The sequence below is a fragment of the Dipodomys spectabilis genome, unplaced genomic scaffold (assembly GCF_019054845.1).
Source record: "Dipodomys spectabilis isolate Male_0828 unplaced genomic scaffold, ASM1905484v1 ptg000001l, whole genome shotgun sequence".
Classification (NCBI taxonomy): domain Eukaryota; kingdom Metazoa; phylum Chordata; class Mammalia; order Rodentia; family Heteromyidae; genus Dipodomys; species Dipodomys spectabilis.
In genome coordinates, this window is record NW_024870678.1 from 24,040,185 (window position 1) to 24,062,853 (window position 22,669).

Genomic DNA, 22,669 nt, shown 5'->3' on the forward strand with positions numbered 1-22,669 from the left:
CCGGCCCATCGCCGCCCCCCGGGCCCCGCCAGCGCCAGCAGGGCACATCCGCCTCCACCTTTCCGCCGAGCCCGGGCGCCCGGGCCTCCAAGGCTCCTGCGCGTGCAGCGGCGCGGGGCGCACCTGACCCGGGCGGGCTGGGCGCCGGGGCGGGGCGGGGCGGGGCGGCGGGGCTGACGTGGCCTGGGCACCGGGCGGCCGTGATTCATCAGCCGCCGCGCACGGCGGGATGGGTGTCGTGGTCGCGGCCGCCTAGGCGCCCCCGGGGCTCCCGTAACGCGGCGACGCGTCCCCCCCACCGCCGCCCGGCTCCGGCTCGCTCCCCGCTCCGCGGCTCCGGGAAGATCAAGATGGAAGAGATCCTGAGGAAGCTGCAGAAGGAGGCGTCCGGGAGCAAGTACAAAGCCATCAAGGAGAGCTGCACCTGGGCCCTGGGTAAGCGCGCGAGCCAGAGGGGACCCGGAGGGGACCCGGAGGGGACCCGCAGGGACCGGCGCGGGCCCGGCCGCCGCAGCCCTCGGCGTCCCGGGTGAGCACCCAGCCCGGCGGACGGATGCTCGTGGCGCGATTACGAGCTGCCTCGGTGAATTGATGTGGGATGAGGAGATCCAGGCTCGGGTGGAGGCAGTCAGCTGCCTCCCCTCCCGGGCCCTTTATCTCCACTCCCCCCCACCTTCATGGGGAACAGCTGTCCTCATTGCGGGGGCCGCCCGCGTTCGCTCCCGGTCCCCAGCACCATCGACAGGTCTCCTGTCGCCCAGTGAGGACCTGAAGCCTCCTTGCAGATCCAGGCCCTGATTCTAAGGTGTCTGTTGGAAAGGAGGGGTGTTGAGCCAGCATCTCTGGTCATAAACACTGGCCAGGGGAACCAGGAAGGGCTTGCTTCATTTGATTTTCCTGACTGAGATCGGTGTGGCTCTCCTGGTTGTTTGTACAAAAAGAATAGGAGACGGAGAGGATCGTGCTGGTTGTGTAATTCTGTGGTGGTCTGCCCTTCACACAGGTGGGGTTTTAGATGGATGAGCTATTGCTGAGCTAAATTCCAGGTAGCAAATTTGTATTTCCCATCAGACTCAAGTTGTAGAAATCCAACAGCAGGGGGGAAGAAAGAAAACGGAGTGACAGATCAATTGAGGGAGAATCTGGGAGGTCAGAATAGTCAGGATGAGAATGCAACAAGATCAGGAGCAGACTTCAGTCAAACAGGATTTTTTTTTTTTTAAAGGAAAGACCAGGAAAGAGCCAGGCAGCTATGTGGGCCTCTTGCCTTCCCTTGCCAGAGCTTGTGCATGTCCCCAGTAACCAGTCAATTAAATAGACTCCCTTTCCTTCCAAATGTAAAACAAACACACAAAAACAGTCCTCTCTGGTCAGGACCCTGTGCTGTGAATCAGCCTCAAAGAGAATTGCCGTTAGCAGCCTCTCCACCCAATGTAGACCTAGGAGGGTGATTGTAGTGTGCTCACCCCAATGTGCCTAGGAATGCCTATTCTGCCATTGCACTATTTCAAGCTTTTGCCTCTTGGTATGGGTTCTGGGCTTCCCTCCTCGACTCTCGGCCATAAAGCCATCAACACTGTAATTTAGAAGGTCTTAATTCACATATGTCTGCATGCTGTATACAGACTATCATAATAATACTACTGGGGGGGGGTTATTGTTGTCTAAACTGTGTTCTACCTCGTAGGTAGTAGCTAGCATTGACCATATTAACTTACTGTCATTTTTTTTTTTTAATGGACTACAATCTGGGAATTGCAAGGCTCTTAAAGGCACAGTACTGTTTTTTTGCATTGCCATTGTGATTCAGCGATGAGACCCAGCTAGGATTCCCAAATGCCCCTAAGTGAAGGGTCACAGATGGCTGGGTAACATAATCAAGCAGAACCCAACTGTGCTCTAAACATACAGTCTTAATATTCATTTGTATGTCACTGCAAATGGAGCAGATTGAGATAAGTAAGGGGAGAATCATCTAGTATTGTTAAGAAGTTTGAACATTTGATGTCCTACTGCATGTTAAGTCTAAGTTAGTGTTGCTGAATTGGTGCTCTTGAGGCAACAAAAGAAGCTGAGATCCCAGAGTAGGTAGCTTTCCGGGTCAAGCCCAGAATTCCAGCATGACTATGAGAATACATGTGGTTCCTTTCCCAGAGGTGGTTCCTTAATCAGCAAGAGAAAATTATGTGCATGAAGTTGTGAAATTGCAGTGCCAGGTGTTCATAAATACAGCGGGGAATAAACACCCCAGGAAAACGGGTCAAAGACTGAGGCATGAAATGTGAGGTTAGGGGGGGGAGGGTGAATTGATGTAAAATGAGGGTCTTTTTTGAGTAGAATTTACCTGAAGCATGCACAATGTATGGATCCCTTTTTTCTTGCTTATTAAGCAAACACTGTTGAGAGCTCCCTTGTACAGAGCAGTGGGTGCTAAGGATGAATGAAATGCTCCAGGAAAGAATAAATCCAAGGGCATGCAGAGGGAGAATACCCAGTAAACAGACACTTGGGGGATAGCTTCCTGTTGGTCTTCCTCCTGCACTGTCAATGGTTTTTCTACACTGCTCAGCCCCATCATTGCTTCCTACATGAGCATGTAAATTCTTCAGAATGTACTTCAAATCTAGCTCCAATCCACTTTCTCATCATTCCCCCAGTGGCAGCCAGCTGCCACACTTTCTTGATCACACTGCAAGCAGGATACATCTCTACTTGCGGATGCCAGACCTTCTGCTAGGAATTCCCTTTCCAGCCTTCCCAGGGTCTGCTCACCCAGGGAGCATTCCCTGTGTGCCTTAGGAGAGCCAGGTGCTTCCTGGTCCAGAGCCCTGCCTTCTGTAGTCTTTTAATAGAACACTTTTTCTTTTTTTGGATCATACAGTTGCAGTCTCCACAGCTCGTCAGCTGAAAGATAACTGACAAATACGTTGGACATAAGAGAACAGACTGATTAAAGCAGACTTAGTCATAACACAGTTTATTTGCTCCATCCATTAAGTTTCTTGTTAAACAGCTGTATGTTCCATTTGGTTTGGAAATTATACAGTATGTCAAGCACCTTGTCTTGCCCTCTGGTATACTAAGTGGATCTTCCATCATTTTGGGCAAGGGACATCTTATGAGCAAGGGACATCAGCATATTTAGACTGTCTTGGGGGAGAGAGGCCATCAGCTGCTGAGGCCATCATGGGAGAGGGGTTATTTCTCAGATGACTCCCATGATGATGGGAGACAGGGTCACCTCCCACTTAGACCCATTGTAGAACAAATAGTCATTCACTGTCATGAGAGAGATCGATCGTGACTACATGTAGGCCATCCCAAGAGAAAGGGGTCCCTTCCACCACTCTCACCTGATCTTCTGTCTCAGAAGCAGGAGAGCCAGTGCTGCTCAAAGAAATGTTAAGGTGCTGTGAATTCTGTGAGCATAGGCACTGTTGTTTATGCTTCTCTGGCGCCTTCTATATCCATAGTTTCAGAGGGAGATATTCAATCAATCAAGCAATCAACTAATGATTCACTTGAGCTTCAACGGTTATTCAACTGTGTTTATTTAGAATTTATATACGTTCATTTCAGAATATTGGAAAATATTAGAATAGTATCGCATTCCCTGTACTCTTAATCACTGTAGGCAGATGACACTGTAGGCAGTGTTGGTAAAGTGTCATACCACGCATGGCATGTTATCATTTGCTTTGCGTTTGAACTTGGAGTTTTCTTCTTCTTTTTTAATCTTTAGTGTATTTTTAACTTTAGTATTTTCTTCTACTTTGTCCTAACACTTCTCTGAAAACAAGTATTCTTAATTGTTTCAGAATAGCAAAGAATTTGCATCTTCTTTTCATTTAATGTTCTTTGGAATCTTTTTGTCAGGGAAGCAATGGTCTGACTGCAGAATAGAAAAGAGTGGGAGTGAGTAGGTTGAAGGCGAGCTCAGGCCGCCTAGAACAGAGTTTGCTGGGTGTGATAGCACACACCTGTGGTCCTAGCCATTTGGGGAGGCAGAGGTGAGAAGATTGTGGCCTCTGTTGGCCCTTGCAAAAGCACGAGGCTCTATAGTGGGGGAGGGGAACTAAAAAGGACTTGGAGACATGGTTCTAGTGGAAACTCCAGACCCCAAGTTAATCCCCAGTTAAAAAACAAAAGTAACACAAACAAAATCCAATGATTTCTTTCAGAAACTGGCAAGTATGGTGGTTAAGATGTGTAGATAAAATGGAATAGCTAATTTGAGAGAGAGAGAGAGATCTGGAAGAGACCGTGTCTTCTTCATTTTAAAAATACTTGTATTAGTTTACATGTTATCAAAGGACATACATGGAATTAATCTGTGAAATAAAGGCAGGCGGGAAGCAGGAACTTCAACTCCGAGAAGGAGGAAGGTCTTTTCACCTCCCCATCTGCTCTGCCTTCCAGCCTCAGGCTCACGTCCAGCCTCAGCCTGGTCCAGGCTCAGGTTCCAGCCTCCGGTCCTTCCCAAGTGTTGGTAGGGACTTGTGCCTATGTGGTCTCTCTCCACTCACTCTGTCCTGCTCTGATCTCCTTCACCTCTGCCAATAACACCAAACACAGCTTGCACCTACTCTGCCTGGACTACCTCCGTGACCATCCAATGGAGCCACTCTGTCTCCACTGGTGCATGTAGCTTCAGCCACGTGACTAGTGCTCACTGCCATCCTAGTCTACCCCGTGCTCTGAAAGTCACGCCCCAGTGCCGCCACCTTCTCCGCATCTTCACTGGAGGAGCTTGGAGCACTGGAGCTATCGCCGTGACTGTGTGCGTTCCAGGACATCCGCTGATACACTGCCGACCCAGCTGCATAAACCTGAAGCCCGTCGGGGCATCCTTGATATGCGTTTACGCTTCACCCTCTTGCCTGCTCCATCACCCAAGTTCAGCTCTCTGTTGTTTTTGTTTTGGTGTTTTAAGACAGAGTCTCACTACGAACTCACCACCCTCTTGCCTCAGCCCCCTGAGCGCTGGGATTACAAGTATGTGCCACCACACCTGGCTTCATTCTGTTGATTTTTAACTCCTAACTACACCACTAGATTGGCCATTTCTCTCTACCTCTGTGGCCAACCCTCCAGTCAAAGCTGCTTTCCTTCCTTCGCTAGACTCCTGTCATAGCCTCCTAACCTGTTCTTGTCTACTGGAGTCCTGTTCAAGCTGTTCCTCTTGCTATACCGCCCTTGAACCTCTGAACCTGTTAATGCTGTGCCATGAGAAAATACAGAACAGCTTCCAGTTAGGACAGAAGGAATCTTTGTTGCATGCTGTCTGCCCTGCAGCCTCATCCTGTGCCACCCTTCCCCTGGCACTCTGGATTTCCGCCCTGCTGGTCTTCTTTTCAGATCTCACATGTGCTGTGCCCTCGCTTATTTCATTAATTTAGCAAGTATCTAATGAGCATCTACCATGGGTCAGGTGCTATTCTGGGTGCTGGTTGTAACTTAAATAGTTGTAATTCAAACCGTCTATTTAAGGAAAGCCTTGCTGAAGGGGAGTCTGTGAAGTGTGAAGTGTCCTGGAGCCAGCCAAGATGGGGGGATTTGGGAGTGAACCCAAGGCTAGAGGCCAGATTCTAAAAATCCTGTCCGTCTGTCTAAGGGTTTAGCTTTTATTTAAAATGAGATGGGACCCTGACTTCGCCGTTCATAAGATCTCGCAGGCTGAAGAGACTGCAGTTTGTGGGGGGCGGGGGAGTGTCTATGGCAGGAAGGCGGTGAGGGGGCTGTTATAGTCACCAGGTGACAGAAGATGGGGTTTGGCCACAGTGGCCCTAAGGGGCTGGTTATTGTTGGGATTCTCATTGTGCTGTATTTTGCTTTAGGTTGAAAGTCTCAGTGGTTTGAATTGCTCATTTGATTTTGAGACAGGGTCTTGCTAAGTTGCCTAGGCTGGTCTTAAACTCCTGGGCCCAAGGGATTCTCCTATCTCAGCCTCCTTAGTACTTAGGACTAGAGGTGTGAGTCACTATGCCCAGTTAAGTCTTGATGTCTTGGGAACTCATTCTTCCTTTTATTTGGAGTATCTCTGCCTCACCTAATTCACACAGTCTGTTTCTTCCTCAGTGCCACAATCCGCAGAAGGCTCTCCCATCTTGCCTTTGCCCAATTCTCTGTATGTTCTTTTGTGGCTTTTATCACAATTTTCAACTGGAATTTCAGAGTATGATGAGTTTCTCAGTTGTGTCTGTCTTCACCATTGGGCCCCTAGCCCAGTATCTAGCAAGATCTTTTGTCAGTACTGTAAATGAAAGAAAGAAGACAGGAATCCACCCCTAAGGACAGTGTCAGGAAAGCACCAGACTCTTTATAATCATGATTTCAGCACCTCTTTACAGGAATCTTGAGGAGTAGGTGTGACCGACCTCCATTTGAAGGTGAAGGAACTGAGTTAGGGAGTAGAGTTCAGTGGTGGAGTGCTTCCCTAGCATGCCCCAGCTCCTGGGTTGATTCCAACCCTAGGAAAATCCCCAAGCAGTTGTGAAGATGAGGGAACCAAAGCATGGGGAGGATGAGTGTCTTCCCCACCCTCCACAGTGCCACAAACACAGCTGGAATTGGAGCCCGATTCTCTTTCTTACTCTGATGGCGCTTCCATGGTCTCTTTCCCCATCTTCATGGGGCGTTGTACTCAGGGCCTGGAAACTGTTTAAGGCTAGTGCTCTACCACTTAAAGCCACAGTGCTGCTTCTGGTGTTCTGGTGGTTAACTGGAGATAAGAGTCTCACAGACTTTCCTGCCTAGGCTAGCTTTGAACCTCCATCCTCAGATCTCAGCCAAGTAGCTACAATTACAAACATGAGCCACTAGCACTGGCTTCCAGTTCCACTCTCATCCCCTCAGGCCTGGGGGAAGGGGATCCTCTGAGAGCCCAGGCACTCATGGCTGCTGTGTGGCTGCCCTTTCTCACATCTCCTGGTACTGGAGTTGGGAACTGGAGCCTTGTCTACACTAGGCATGTACTCCACCACTGAGCTACCCCTGAAGCCTCTTCCTTCCTCTTTTAGCCACTCTCCATGCATGTGTAGACATCCTGAGTTTGGATATATAAACCTCTTCTCTCTGGAGGAAAACCAACTGGTTTGGTTGTCCAGTGTCATTGCTTCTACTTAGCAAGCAGCATGGACTTGGCCTGGGTGCTGACCCCTGCCCTGCTCAATGCTGGGATGTGCTGACCTGTGTGACCTTGGGCTGCTCCCTGCACCTGCACCTGCACCTCAGGGATTTATTTTCTTGTCATCCTGTCTCATCTTCAGTGCTGACCTCAGTCCTTTGCCTCCTCCCTTGGCCTCATCCCTGAAGTACCACTGACCCTGCTGAGCTCATCTTTCTGTTTTGCTGATAATTGTCTCTCCTAAATCCACTGTGGTACCCCATTGGCTCAAACAGGCCAGATCTTGTCACACTTTGGCCTGAGTCTCTGGGATGTCTTTATTCTCTCTCTGTCTCTGAATATTTTTGTTATCTTTAAGTAGTTGCACAAAGGAAGTTTGCATTCACTAAAACAGTTTATGAATACACTGTACCTTGATCATTGTCGTCCCTTTCAACATTCTTACCCACCCCTCCCAACCCACCCGTTTCCTTACTTACCTTAATTTAAGGTTACTATTGAATTTTTGCCATTTAACAAAGCATTTCATGTGTACAATGCATCTTAATCTGTGTCATCATTCAACATCTTCAACCCCCCCCCTTCGATCCACCCCTTGCTTTGTGTTTCTCAATTCTGTGGTGTATACATTGAATTCTCCACTGTTCTTTCTCTCCTTCACCCCTGGTGGTCTAGTGGTTAGGATTCAGTGCCCCCTATTATCTCTTGTTTCCTCTGATCTCTTAGCAAGGTGGGAAGAGATATTTTTTTTTCTTCCTTCAGGGGAAAGTATTTCAAGTTCACAGAGCTTGTTGACTCTAAGCATTGAAGAGAGGGATCAACACAATTGAGCTGATCACTGGGACAAGTTGGAGCCATAGAAATAGAGAAGAGAATAATGAGCTTTTTTATTGTGTCTATGGTTGGAAGCAAGGATAGTATAAATAATTCACAAGCTGTGGTAAAGTATTGAACATCCAGGTTGGATTAATGAAATTTGGGGATGAGCCTCCCAACCCGTGTCCCCAACTTCAATGTGATCAAAGGATTTAATTTACCACATCCCATGTGTGTGTGAGAATGCTGAGCCTTTGCCTGAGATGTTTCTTGAACTTGAACATCTTTCACAAGTATGCGTTATTGTTTAAGAACATTGAAACAGTCTTCATTTCTCTATTTTGACTGCAAGAAAATATTTTCTTGGTCAGCTGTCAATAGATGGAATTGGTATTTGACTTCAGGGTAGGAATTTATGATTTCTTAATGTATCTTAATTTTTAATCTGCCTTTTCCCAACAGTTAGACAAGGTCCAGGGATGCCTCTGGGATTACCAAGGGATTTGAAAATATGAATAACTTGCATGAAGATAGTTGAAAATTGACCAATTTATACCGGGCAGGAAAAAGAAACCAATAGTGAAATTCCAGTACAACATAGGCTTTCAGTCTTTAAGTGTTTACTTTTAACCTCATAATTTTCCTCTTGCAGAGACTCTTGGTGGCCTGGACACTATCGTCAAGATCCCGCCCCATTTGCTGAGGTAAGAGAAAGAGAGGCCATTTCTTCATTCTTCTGACTGTTTTCACTCAGATTTAGTTTTCATTTCTGCTCTGTAAGTCAATTGAAATCAATTATTTTAAAAAATTGTTTATTTTGGGAAGGGTTACAGGTACATTCCCCCCCAGTACTTTTGTTCTGCTAAATTTTTTTATGGGTTGTTTTTCCTTTTTTGCCATTGATTACTTTCATGTTAAATATGTGACCATTTTGATAAATAATTACCTCTATCATCTTGGTCAATTGCATACATTAGTAACTATCATATATCAGAAGCATATTGGACCCTTAGGGACCAGTGAGTATCATCTTTCCTTTTTCTCTGCTATTTATTGCTCTGAACACTCTTTGTACAAGCCTAAGTGCAAATTCACTTGCATGATTTAGATGACTGGTGAATGTATAAGGTGATTTAGGGGAGAATCTCATGGCAGAACATTTCAGGTAGAATTAAGGAGTGATCTGGAGACACTGGTTATTTGAGCCTAATGTCCACTGGGGTTTTTAGGGGGAGGGGGTTGTATTTTTGAGGTAGGATCTCCATATGTAGTCCAAGGTGGCCTAGCTATGTATGCCTCTGCCTCTGCCTTCCAAGTGCTGGTATTACAAGTATGTAGCATGATACCTGGCTCCAGTACTTGCTCTTATCATGGTGTGGTGAGCAGGGTTAACAACATGGATAGGAATCCATGCAGAAGAATTAGCAATGTGTTTCTATCCATGTTGCATAGAAATTCATACAGGCCTCCCTATCAGATTCAGTGTCAAGATGGAGGAAGAACCAGGAAGGACCTGTCCTATGTATTGAATTTTGTAGTTGGTAGTCATGGGGAAATCTTTCTACCTGCCTATCCTCAGTCTTGCTTTTGTCTTTGGGATTGAATCTTGGGAGTCGTTATCTTCTTCATGGGGAGCTTGCATCTTCTCCCTCTTTGTTCATTTCCCCTTCTTAAACATCAGAGTTCAGCCTATTGTTTTAGAGGTGATATACAGCGATGTTAATGTTACATATATCAGGTGATATGTACATTTCATTCCTTTTGCTTAGTATCAGCTATTCTCCCCTTCTCTCTCATTCCTTCCTCCCTCCCATCACCATCCTTAAGTAGCTTAGTTCAGCCTATATCTTTGAAAGGTTGCACAAGACCTATCAATTAAAGAGATGCTACAGTATTCCTGTATCAGTAACTAGGATTATAGTAACTAGGATTACAGGCTGAAGCCATGAGCATTCAGCTCCCTCTTTGCTTTTAGTGCCTTAAACAACTGAGTAAACGGGCTATTCAGCGTTAGCCGTAAAGACACATATACAAGGGTTAAGTTGTGTGTGTGTGTGGGGGGGGGGGGTGACTTTTAGCAGAGGAGATGCTGAAATCAGTTTCAGAAATCAGGGTTCCCTGAAGACCTGGTTGCTTCTTTTCCCTTTCCCACTGCTTTGGAAAACAGAGTATTCCTGTCAGCTTGTACATACTGTCATGATACTACACCATTTCCTAACTTACAGACATCTTTTTTTGTATATCTTCTGGGATGTCAACCTGTCCTAATGGTTTTCCCATTCTATTGCCTTTGATAAGAAAGACTTGCAATTAGCTTCCAATTACAAGCTTCTTCTTGTTAATAGCCTGACCTTAGAGTGTTTTTTTTTTTTTAAGTGATGTGGTCATCACATGAGAAGAAATGTATGAGCCACCTAAGCTAGATGGAGGAGCTGTCAACCTAGAGGGATATTTTAGGATGGGTGTAAGATATGAATTCAGTCAGCTATGACTTAGCCTTCCTTACGGCAAAAAGCTAATGTCTTTATAATGCATAGCTTCAAAGGGAAGTCTTCAAAGGAAACATAACGCCATTTTGAAAAGTCATAACAACTCAATCACAAACTTATTCCTTTTGGAAAGAATGAATGTGAAATTTTGAAAAGAATGAATTTGAAAAGAATGTGATGCATGTTATATGTACAGTTTACATCTCTTATAGGTAAGAGAGGCCCAAATTCTTGCTCAAAGTATACCTCTGAGAAATTGTTTGTATCAATGAGTTATAGAAATAAGTTCCAAACAATAAGGAGAGCTAAGCCCATCAACTCAATGATGTCAAGGTTATTTGTGTCTTTTTCTCATCCTCTAGAATTTTCTTCTGCAGAAATCCTGGTACAACGATGAGAGTCATGTTTCATTTTCTGGGAAATCTTCATTAAGTATTTTATTTTCTTGTATTTTCATTTTATTATATATAAACCAGCAAGGTTATATAATTACATAACATCCTAGGTATATTTTGAAGTTAAGGCCACACACTTGATAGAAATTGGTTGGGGTTTTTTTTTGGGGGGGGGTGGTTATTTTTGCTGGTCCTGAGGCTTGAACTCAGGGCCTGAGCACTGTCCCTGAGCCTCTCTGTGCTCAAGGCTAGCACTCTATCACTTGAGCTACAGCTTTTTCTGTTTATATGGTACTGAGGAATCAAATCCAGGGCTTGATGCATGCAAGGCAAGCACTCTACCACTAAGCCACATTCCCAGCCATAGTAGAGATTTCTTTTACCTACTTAAGACATGAGGACTCAGTTAATAATGATATACCTTAATATCCTTAAGATAGCCAGCTCTATGGCTCACATTTTCCCAGCTAAATTTGATGCATGTAAGAATACAAGTTAACATTTTTCAAACTTTTACTCTGGTGTCAGTGACCCTCGGTAGGTGCTATGAATACCAGTCTCTCTGAGTCCTGAGGATACAGAATTTCTGTAGTTGTTTATGATGGGAAGAGCCCACACAGCCCTTCTGACTCAACAGCTGACAGACCACTACAGCAGGCAACTCCTACTTCATATGGCAGCCAGTATTGCAGCTCTACTGCCAGAACTACTGAGCCTCCACTGCTGAGCCTCCATGGGCTCTTGTCTCTCTGGACTAATGAAGTCCAGGACAAGGGAAGAAGAGCATAAAGAATTTTATTCAGAAGAGAATTACCTAACTTGAAGGTCACTGTCACCTCTGCTTTGTCTGTCCATCTGATGTTCTCTTTGTCAGTCATGCATCCTCTCTTCTTCAGGTGGCCATCTCTGTCTCTCTGTCTGTGTCTGAGTTTAGGACCTCTAATATGCTCTGATTGGTTGTCCCTGTCCTGGTGGGGTCTCACAATATCCTGGTAGGTTGTTAATTTCCAATCAGGTCGCTTTTGAAAACCTTCTCCCACAAATCACAGGAAGGTGATTGAAACTAGAAGGCAGTATGGATGGGCATTAGGAAAATGGAGGAGAAAGGAAGGAACAGACTAGATGGGTTTCAGCACCATATTTTAGGAAAATGGAGAAGAAAGGAAGGAGCAGGCGGACTCTCCATTTGGACAGGCGAGGGCTGTTTACTGAGACACAGTGAGGAACAACAAACCTTCCCGCGGGAATGGAGGCTGTGCAGGGAGGTGGGGTTGGAGTTGGGCCTTTATGGGGTCTGAGAAAGGAGACAGAGGTTTTTGAGAAGGCTATATTAGGTCTGAGAGAGGTGGGGATTTTTGGCTAGGCCCACAATGGAATGTTGGTGGCCAGACTCAGGTCAGATTGTCCTGCCTGCACATCGAGGCTGCAAGGCATATACCTGGGGTTTTACCTGGTATAGGGTAGGAGTCAATCCTTCGATGAGCAGGGGCAAAATGGTCTGAAATGAGCTCTCTTTTGCATCTGGCTTTCTAAGTCAAAATACTGTACTAGGGCCTGAGTCCTAACTAAACTACTCTTTCACTGACAGCTGCCCTGTGAGACTTAGGGATACACTGGGACTTCTGAGCCAGCCAGGGCAGCATCAGGGCAACTCCAAGGGGTGGTCACTCCTGTGACTTACACACAAGCTTCTTTTTCATGGAAAAGCTGAGATCTGCATGGCTACATTTCCTATGGTAAATTATTTGATAAAGCACTGTCCTTGGGAAGAAAATCTGCTCAAGTTTGCCAGCTCTCGTAAGTGGAACAGAGTCATATAGGAATATGCATTAGAACACCTGATATGGAAACAAATTCCAAGTCAATTTCCAAGGAACCAGAGTTGTTAAAAGGAGTGTCCTGTGTTCAGATGGACAGGCTAGACAGCCATGAATTAGGACAGCTGTAGAAATGAGTGAGTATACAAGGCTTTGCTCAGGAAATGACCTAAATTGACTTCTCCTCTTTGTAAGCAGAGGAAACCTTAAGATAAAAGAGACTCTGGTCTGGAAATGTGGATACCCACAGGGGAAGCCTGGGCAATTATGTAATTAAGTACCTAACCCTTTCTTCTCCTGCTTCTCTGGCTTGACCTGGGAGTAAGGCGTGGGAAGGGGGAGGCTGATAGTGATGATTCTGTTTCTTCAGCAGGCTTGAGGTGAGCCAGCTTCCAAATGGCTCCCGTTTAGGCTAAAGCTGAACGAATACACATAGCATAGATCATATTTTGAGCTGGAGCAGAGTGTTTTTCAATTCCCAAAGTCCTATGGAACAGTTGTATTTAAAAGAATCTTTCTCACAGAAATGATAACTTTCCTGTCACTGTTTTTTGTTGTAAATCTCATTGCGTTTTCCTGTATTTACCAGTTCAAACACAGAAGGGGTTTTGTATGCAGATCTCAGAGACTGTTGGTGGGGAGGGAAAATGCCAGACAACAGTGTCCAGTGTATAGTTGTAGCGGTTGTAGGGGGATGGGAGGGAAAGAAGGAAGGGCTAGGCACAGGTCTGAGTGTGAGGAGGGGGGCTGCTAGGTTTGTCCCCCAATATTCTCATTTTGGCCCCTGGACAAAGCTGAGTGGAGAAAACAAAGCCAGCAGCATGACATTTGCTGAAAATGGGATGGGAAGTCTTTGTGGGTTTCAGAGATAGTGAAAATATAGATGTAATTAAAATCAACAGGATATTTGATTAAGAAAGAAAAGCTTGTTAGTTCAAGGTGTGCATGCCCAGGCATCTAGTACAGAGGATGCTTTTGTCAATGTTTGTTCACGATGATTGCCTGGCAGCTCTCCCTGTTGACGTCTTTATTCCGGGGTCTGGGGATGGAAGAAGAGAGGGAATAATCTGAGCTCAGGTGGGACAGACTGTAGGTAGATGGTAGGACTTGATGTCCTGGGCCTGGTAACAGAACTGAACAGCAATCATCTGTATGTTGGAAGCCCAGTGATGAACAGGACCCAATCAGCCCCACAAGGAGTTTGCTCCTTGCTGAGGGAGCGGTAATATAAGAGGATCAGACCCATCCATCCCAGGGGACCACGCAGAGGCAGGCAGGCACAGGAGAAAGATTACTATAAGGTTTATTAGAGGAGCCATATTTCCCCCAAGAGGGAGCACTTGGCTCTGTCCCCATCCAGGTAGCAGGAGGGTCTGAGATATAGGAAGTGAGGTAGGTGGGAGTTCAGGTGGGTCTGGGTGGAGAGAGGGAGGGGCCAGCTGCATGATGGGAACTCCAGGAATGGGAGGGGGCCCAGGTGTGGGTGGGGCTGAGGACCAAAGGTGAACATAATACTAACAATAAACAAAGTTCAAGTCCTGAGTGCAAGACCTGGTTCTTCCACACACAAGACCACTGGGCTCTTGGACAAGTGTTTTGCCTATCAGTGTCTATAGTAGCCATTCTTGCAGGCCACAGAAGAGATGTTGGACTGTCCAAGAAGAGAGACCCCTAGTGGCCTTTCCATCCTTCATCTCCCCTCCCTCCCCTTGCCTACCTTAGAGATCACTGTGGAGGCCTCCATGGCCCCCATTGTGGATGGATGAAGGCTTCTCAAACCTTTGGTGCTCAAAACCCTTTCTACCTCAGATTTACTGAGGATCCTCAGGAGTTTGTTTGTTTGGGGGCCAATAGTAGAGCTTGAACTCAGGATCTCACACTGGTGTTCTTGCTCAAGGCTGGTGTTTCTACCACTTGAGCTACATCCCCACTTCTGGCTTTTTTTTTTTTTTTTTTTTTTTGCTGGTTAATTGGAAATGAGTCTTTTGGATTTTCCTGCCCAGGCTGGCTTTGAACCATGATCATCGGATCAGATTTCATCCTCCTGAGTAGCTAGAATTATAGGTGGAAGTCACTGGCCTCTGGCCCCAAGGACTTTTTAGAAAAGAATTGTCTACTTAACCATATTATGAATTTTTTTAAAAAAAATCTTAACAATTATTCACTAGAAAAGCAGAAAACCTGTTCAATGTTATTAGAAATTATTTTTATGAAAGGATGATTACTTTTATTATCTACATGTCATCTTTGAGCTATGAAAACTGCCCTGTAACAACCCTGACAAGAACATATTCCTTAGGACGATGATATAAGATGTCAAGTAAGACAGTTCTCTGCAGAACATTCAATATGTCTAAGCAAAATATTGCCCAGAACATGGTCTTGTAGTAGTCTAGCAGTTTTCCATGCAGCCAACATTCTTGTTCTTTACTACTTGAGAAGGACAATAAGGATGACCAGACACAAAAGAGCTGATAAGAATCTGGGTATAAGTGCATTATTTCCTATTCCCGAGAGTATACAGTGGCCTAGTTAATGGGTCCTTAGTATTTTTGAATAAATATTCTTGAGCAGGCATACATGGCAGGCTTGACTACAGCCATCTGTGTGTGTGTATGTGTGTGTGTGTGTGTGTGTGTACTGAGGCTTGAACTCAGGGCCTGGGTGTACTTCCTTAGCTTTTTTGCTCAAGGCTGGTGCTCTACTTGAGCCACAGCTCCATTTCCAGCTTTTTGCTGGTTAATTGGAGTTAAGAGTCTCAGGAACTTTCCTACCTGGGCTAGCTTTGAACCATGATCATAAGATCCCTTCCTCCTGAGTAGTTAGGATAAGAGGCCACCAGCGCCCAGTCAGCTATGGCCAACTTGAGTGTCATCTACGATAGATATTGGAGGCTGGGATCTGAGATTCAATGCTGTTCTACCAGCTTGTTCTCTTCCATTCCCACTTCAGGACTCCAGAGATTTGAGCTGCAGTCTATGCTGAGGCTTGTTGATAGAGTTAGGGTGGGGCAGGACATTTCCTATAGCACTACAGCACATTCCTGTCCAAAGACAGTGGTTTGATTATAATCCGAAGATATGCGAGGGTTTGTAAGTCCTCTAGGCCTCCCACCATTTTCTTCTGGAGCAGAAGCCATTTTTGCCTACCCAGCATCCAGATACCTTCTGCTGGGTATAGAATCTGCTTGATTCAGTCAGCCCTAGGTTTCAAAGAAGGTTGCCCCCACTGCAGACTCCAACATTGGGTCCCTCCCACATGTTTGCCCTGCTGAGACCATTTCAGCCCCCTGAAAGTGAATTCCATTCACTCTTGGGAAGTTGTCACATTACAAAGAAGGGCTACAGCTGTTGTGCAATCTATCCAAGGACCCAACTAGGGGACAAGACTGGGTTCTTGACAATTACCTAAACTTGAAGCTATCTCATGGAGTCGAGCCAGAGTTCTTGTATCAGACCTCTCAGGATGCTGTGGGCTGGTTAGAGACATACAACTTAAACCAGAACACGAGGGTCCCTGCATAAAAACCTGGCTTGTGGTTGGGCAGTCCAGCAAGGAAGGTTTTGGCTTTCCATGGGTGACTGGCTAGAGCCCAACCTAATTAAGGTCATTAGGTTCCTCTGTGTTCCTGGGGATGGAAATGCCACCTGGTGTGGCTATGAAAAGGCAATGAGTAAATGTCCCATCCATTCATTGAATGTGACTGTTTATCTCCAGGGCCATTTTGGCCCTGTTTTTCAGTGGCTCGATTCCTGATCATGCAAATCCTGGTGGGCATGTCTTTACCTCTTGAGGCTTGACTGGGGAGTGCTGGTGCTTAGCTTCCCTAGATAGGAATCTTGCTGCTGGTTGCCTTGGTAACAAGGCATCCAGGCAGCCGGCAGAGGGATTAGGTAGAGGTTTTCCTCAGCTTAGGGACCTCACCCGTCGATAGTACAGTAGGAAAGGAGTGGGGTGGATCCTTTTTTAAAATCTTGTGGAAAGAGAGACATTTTTCTTTACCTACTGATGGCTACACAACAGGATTTTGTCAAGCATATGATAATTGTGGAACAATGATAATTACACGCTTTAAAATTCTTGGATGCTTGACAAATTTTTACAAGTGTATATGCACTACAAAATAATGGGCTTCATTTTTGTCATTTCCATACATGCATATAATGTACTTTGATCACACACACACACACACACACACACACCCCATTACCCACTCAGAAATTTGATAAACTCCCCTGACAAACTCCCCTTTCCTCCAGGTGAACATCTTCACCCACCTTCAAGATCTTAACTTGTATGCACTGATTTCTGTGGACTGTGAACTCTAGATATAGGACATTCACAGCTGAGCCTATGGCACATGGGTAGGTTGGGCTGTGCTGTACTTTGCACTTGCACTCTTACTGCTCTGAATGATGAGAATAAAAGCAGAGTCATGCAGATGTCCTTCCCCCATGATTAGGAGGTCTCACAGGCCCCAGGGTCAGTCAAAGACCATAGTGCCCATTTTTATTTTTGTCGGTTGTGGGGGCTGAACTCTGGGCTTGGTGCTGTCCCTCAGCTCTTCAGCTCAAGGCTAGCATCCTACCACTTGAGCCACAGCGCCACTTCCAGCTTTTTTTCTGCTTATGTGGTGCTGAGGAATCAAATCCAGGGCCTCATGCATGCAAGGCAAGCGCTCTACCACTGAGCCACCTTCCCAGCCCCCCACAGTGCCATTTTTATGTCCTGGCCTGAGATCAGTGTCAGAGAGTTTCCTTTATCTTCATTTTTACCACCCCTGGGTCTTTTGATTTTTAATCATTTCAGTAGCAGCATGTTACTGCTTTTTTCTCCAATGTGTTAAAAAAAACACAAGGTCTATTTGCTTTTCTTTTGTTTTGTTGGTGCAGGTCCTGGGGCTTAATGCTGTCACTTAGCTTTTTCACCCACAGTTAGTGCTCTACCACTTGAGCTATACAGTTCTACTCCCAAAGTATCTTTGTTTTCCTTCCCACGCATGTCTCATCTGCACCAACGTGTCGTGAATGTATAGGGTGAGCTAAGGTAAACCATCACGTCTTTGGGGTGATTGTCAAAGGCAGTCTCAAATAAGGTGAAGAGCAGCATCCTAGTATGAACGCTGCAACCTTTCATTTATCCTGAGAGCCAGCACTGTCCTCACATCTGGTAGTACCAGACCTGAGATTATGAAGGTAGTGGGTCTGTGTGGCTCTTACTCGGCTGAGGGTCTGACTGGAAGAGAGAAGTACAGAGAGCTTGATAGGTCTAAAGCAGCAGTTAGTGAGGTACCTTTTTGGCTCCAGGCCAAGGTCTATTTTTAGCAAGTGCTGGCTGTGCAGAATTGGGGGATGTTCAGCCATTGAAAAGCCCCAAAGGCAGATCCCTGCTGGGAAAAATCGCTGTTTATGAGAAAATAAAATTTACATCATTGTCCTCTGGTGTTTCTTGCCAAAATGAATTATTTAAAGGGAATTATCTCTATATGTGGATGGCTGGGAAGTAGTCTCCTTGCCTATGGAGAAAGAAGTATACAGTTTGTAACAGATGACAGAAACTAGAATAGCTTTCACTTGGTCTATCATAGGAAAAGTACTGTTTTTTTAAATTAAAAATTCTTATTATAAAGGTGATGTACAGCAGGGTTACAGATGGTTTGATTCTTTTTGGACAGTACTACCCTTTCCTTTGCTCTCTCCCAGTTTTTCCTTTCCATCCCTGCCCACAAGCTGTATTGTTCATTTTTCAGCATAGTGGCATTTGTTCACCCTTTGTCCCACCCTTTGTCTCTGCCCCCCTTTCCCTCCTGAAGACAGATACACAAACGAGACAAAGAGAGAAGAAAGAAAAAAAACTCTTGTTTCCATTTCCTGGAATTCATTTCAATAAATATTATTTTATACGATCAGATTATTTTATATGATCATATTTTATATGATTATGTTCCTCCCCTAAGAGTCTTTCCTTTCAGTTTCACTGTGTGAATACATAGAGAAAAATTCTCTAGAAATTGAGACTGAATGCATATATTGATTCATTTAAATACGTTTTGATTTTGACTTTGAGTTGAACTTATCAGATCATTAAATTACTATTAAATTTTATTAAGTTAAAACAGAATAAAAAATTTTAAATCAAAATTGAATGAAAAAATTTCATTTAAATTACTAAGAAATTAAGAGGACATATGCATAAATGACGCACTTGTGAAGATTGCAACGCTGTCAGGTTGTGAACAGAGTATGTTCTCACTATAGAACATTTGAAAGCCTGACTCCATAATGATTGACACTTGAGCTCTGTGGTAGGTCTTAGCCCCTCCCTGCCTGACAGATGATGACACTGGACTGCCCCATAATAACTGGTAAAACTGAAGTGACAGTAAGTAGTAAAGTAACAGCCACAATGAGAAAAGGCACCATGATTACCATTTGCTAGGCACTGTCATGGCTGCCCTAAGACTTGAGGGACAGGAGGCCTTATCTGGGCTCTCTTGGCAAAGGCCTGGTTCTCACTTCCCTGGAGACCAACAACATGTCCCCACCCAAAGCCCGCTCTGCCCTCAGGGGTCATGCTTGCAGTGCTGAGGCCTCGATTTCCTGTGCACACTAGGTAGGGCCTTCTACAAGGACCTGCAAGTGGGCCTCTCACCCAGCACTGTCCTTTGGAGTGCTTCCTAGGTCTACAGGCTGGGAAGGTACAGGTTGGAATCTGTATCTGGGTCCATGAGACCCAGGGCAGACCCAGAGGTAAGAACAGAAGAGAGACAGTACAGCACCTTCAGAATTGCCACAAATGCTAAGTTGACCCTAAGAAATCAGCTAGGAATCTGATTAACAGCTGTTTATCTCATCGTTGCAACATTTCTTAAGGCAGACAAAACGAGCCCCTAAGTTTGGATGAAGAAAGTAAGGAATGATTGAAGAGGTCGTATATTTAGTACACAGGTTATACACAACAGAGTCTGAGTTTGATCAAAGTTTGCTTAATTCACAAATTTCCCATAAGATTCTACTTTCTTTCTTCCACTCTCTACATCATAGACAGGGTACCATTTTCCGGAAAATGTCTGAGATCACATTATTCTCTTGATTAAAAATCTTCCATTAGCTCCTCATTTTCAGCTGGCTCAGAGCCAAGGCTCTAGCTTAGCCATATGAGACCCTTCAAACCCTGGCTCATATCCATCTTGTCAAACTCAGTTCTCACCAGTCTTCCCACCGTGATCCCCATCTGGTCACAGCATGGCTTTAACTATTGAACAAACCCATTCTGTCCCTGGCACACACAACCTCAGTTGGGATTGTCCTGTTCTTTGCTTCACCTGGCCAAACAAGGCTCATTGTGTCCCAAGGCCACATGAACATTGCCTTGTCTATGAAGACACTTCCATTTGTCCAGGATCTTCCCTATTCTCAGTATACTTGAATAGTTGATTATGCGTGCCAATTATAAGATATGAATACTCATTACTTAGTCCTTATGTTTGCATAGCATCACTTGTCTATTTCCTCTCTAGTCAGTAGGTTCCATATGGATAGGACTTGTGAGTCACACTCATCATAATATGCCTAGTATTTCCTGCACGGACATTTACTAACTGAAAATCAATATTTACTAAAAGAGCTGATCTATTTATTACTAAACATCTTCTCACAAATGGACTATTAGCCATTTAAGAATACTGAGTTTTAGTTTGGATGATGATGTTGACCTGATGACGGATGGGTTTTTATAAGACACTTGGATGAGATACCTGAAAATTTCGACTTTGTATATATGTACATGCATATGTGTATACATACTTGAATTGAACCCAGGTACCAGGGCATATGAAGCATACACTCTACCACTGAGTTTTCCCCTCCATACTAGATATTCTAATGATTACTATTTCATAGAAGCATTACTTTTAACCAACCATTTTGCTACTACTTATTTCATAAGAAGTTCCAATAAAATGTGTACATGTATAACTTGTCAGCTGTAATGGGCCAGTGGTGCCTGAATAGGACATGAAATGGCAAAGTTTGTCCAAGTAATATGTTTTGTCTTGTTTTTAAGTCCTCTGTCGTTTGAGTGTGGAAATGTTTTTGGAAAAATACTTATGCCATCAAATTGCCATTTTTCAGGAAGTAGTTAACCCAAGATGATCAACATAGGGTAAGGGACTCGTGCCTCTTCCAATGTGATGGAAACCCAAAAGGACTGGTGTTCACTTGAGAAGGAAGAACATGAGTTAGACTTGGTTTCTCACAGTGATTAATCCAGTCCTAAGACAGGGAGAGCACTGAGAGATGTGTTGATCTATTCAGGGCAGCTTTGCCCCTGTGACTCAAATACTCCCCACTGGGCCCCACTTCCCAATGCTGTTCCTTTAAGAAACAGACCTTAACAAAAGCTTTGGTGAGAACAAACCATGTTCAAACCATAGCAAATCTGTAATATCCATAAATATTATAATGAGCTAGTCATAGTGGCTCACAACTGTAATCCTAGCTACACCAGAGGTAGAGATCAGAAAGATTACAATTTGAGGCCAGCTTGGGCCAAAAAAAAAAAAAAAAAAAAGTTCATGAGACCACCCCCTCCCCCCCTCTCAACAAATAAAGCTGGGTCTAGTGGCACAGACCTGTCACCTCAGCTTTGGCAGAAAGCATCAATAAATAGGATGACCGTGGTCCAGGCAGGTGGACAAAAAATGAGACCCTATCTCAAAAGTAACCAAAGCACAGAGGGCTCCAGTAGTAGCGCACTTGCCTAGCAATCACAAGACCCAGAGATCCAATTCTAGTACTGAAAAAAAAAAATCGTAATTAAGTAAATTTGTAAATACAGATGTGTGTAGCAGAGTGCATTATACCAACAAGCCACGGTCTTCACAGGAGCCACTGAATTGTTAGGTGACAATTTAATAAATGGCTTGGATCACAGAATCCTAGAATTGGAGCGTGCAAGCAGACTTTACAAATGTGTCATGCCTTCATAGCTCCTCCCCGCCCAGTCTATCAAAGAAGATCCAGCCCCACACTCAGAAATGTGTTTGGTTTCACTCGAAGTTTATGTTGGTGTTAGTAGTAGATAATTACTAGAAAGACTTACTTCCTCTGTTCCCCTGTTTTAACATCCCTTTGTCCTTTGTTACATTCTAGACCAATAAAGGCATTCTGTGAACCGTGACAGAGCAGTTAAGGCAGCAGCTTCGGACCTCTTGACGTGAGCAGGGAGTGTCACAGGATAATGCCCTCCACATGCGTGTTCAGTGCCATTAATTATTCTTCTTCAAGCAATAATGTCACGTCAGGCCATGAAAATTGGAACCACTGCCTTTATTTAATTAGGCACGAATGAAACTGCACGTGCCTATGCATTAAAAAAAAGAACATCACTAGATGTAATTGAATGTTAGCTCTTCCAAAGAGACAGCATCTAGAAAGATCTAAGGATGATTTATTCCTGAACAATAAGTACAAGGGACTAAATGGATGCCGTATCACATTGTCATTGTAAATCTCATCCGGAGCCCCAATTAACAGGCTTGTTATTCTCTCTCATTCAAATCACTTTTTTAGAAGGGAATGAAGGTAAGTGTGGTCAGTCATTGATTTGGCTGATGAGATTGGCTGGGCAGGTGTCCTCTCCCTCCCCTACCAAGAGGATGACTGTCCCTGACAGTCAAGAAAGGTCTGTGAGTATCTGAAATCCTAGAACCTTCAAAACAAAGCTCCCAAAACAGGGTTTTAGTGATGTCACAGACCTAAAGAGGAAGGCAGTCATACCCCACTCTTGTTGAGTGGTACTGGTGTTCCTATCCAAATCAAGTCAGATCTGAGGCTGAGCTACTGGCTTGGGATGAGGATGGGGCAGGGTGGGAGAGGCCTGAGGCCTTGGACTTTGGGCTGGGGCGACAGCCAACATCCTGACACAGGAAGTTGTCTCTCTTCCCAGGGTTCAGGGTGGTGGCAGGCCATCAAACAGAACCCCAGACTCAGCAAAGTCATAAAATCCACTCCCTACTCGGCACAC

General features: G+C 44.8%; 1 protein-coding gene across 1 annotated transcript in view; it reads left to right on the forward strand.

Annotated features, from left to right (window-relative positions):
* Window positions 1-291: 291 nt before the first annotated feature.
* Window positions 292-22,669, forward strand: part of Arfgef3 (ARFGEF family member 3) — a 116,843-nt gene continuing 94,465 nt past the window's right edge. Inside the window, exons 1-2 of the mRNA XM_042685993.1 lie at window positions 292-435; window positions 8,595-8,646. Of these exons, the coding sequence (XP_042541927.1) occupies window positions 351-435; window positions 8,595-8,646 (137 nt within the window). The 5' untranslated portion in view covers window positions 292-350. The remainder of the gene's footprint in view (window positions 436-8,594; window positions 8,647-22,669) is intronic.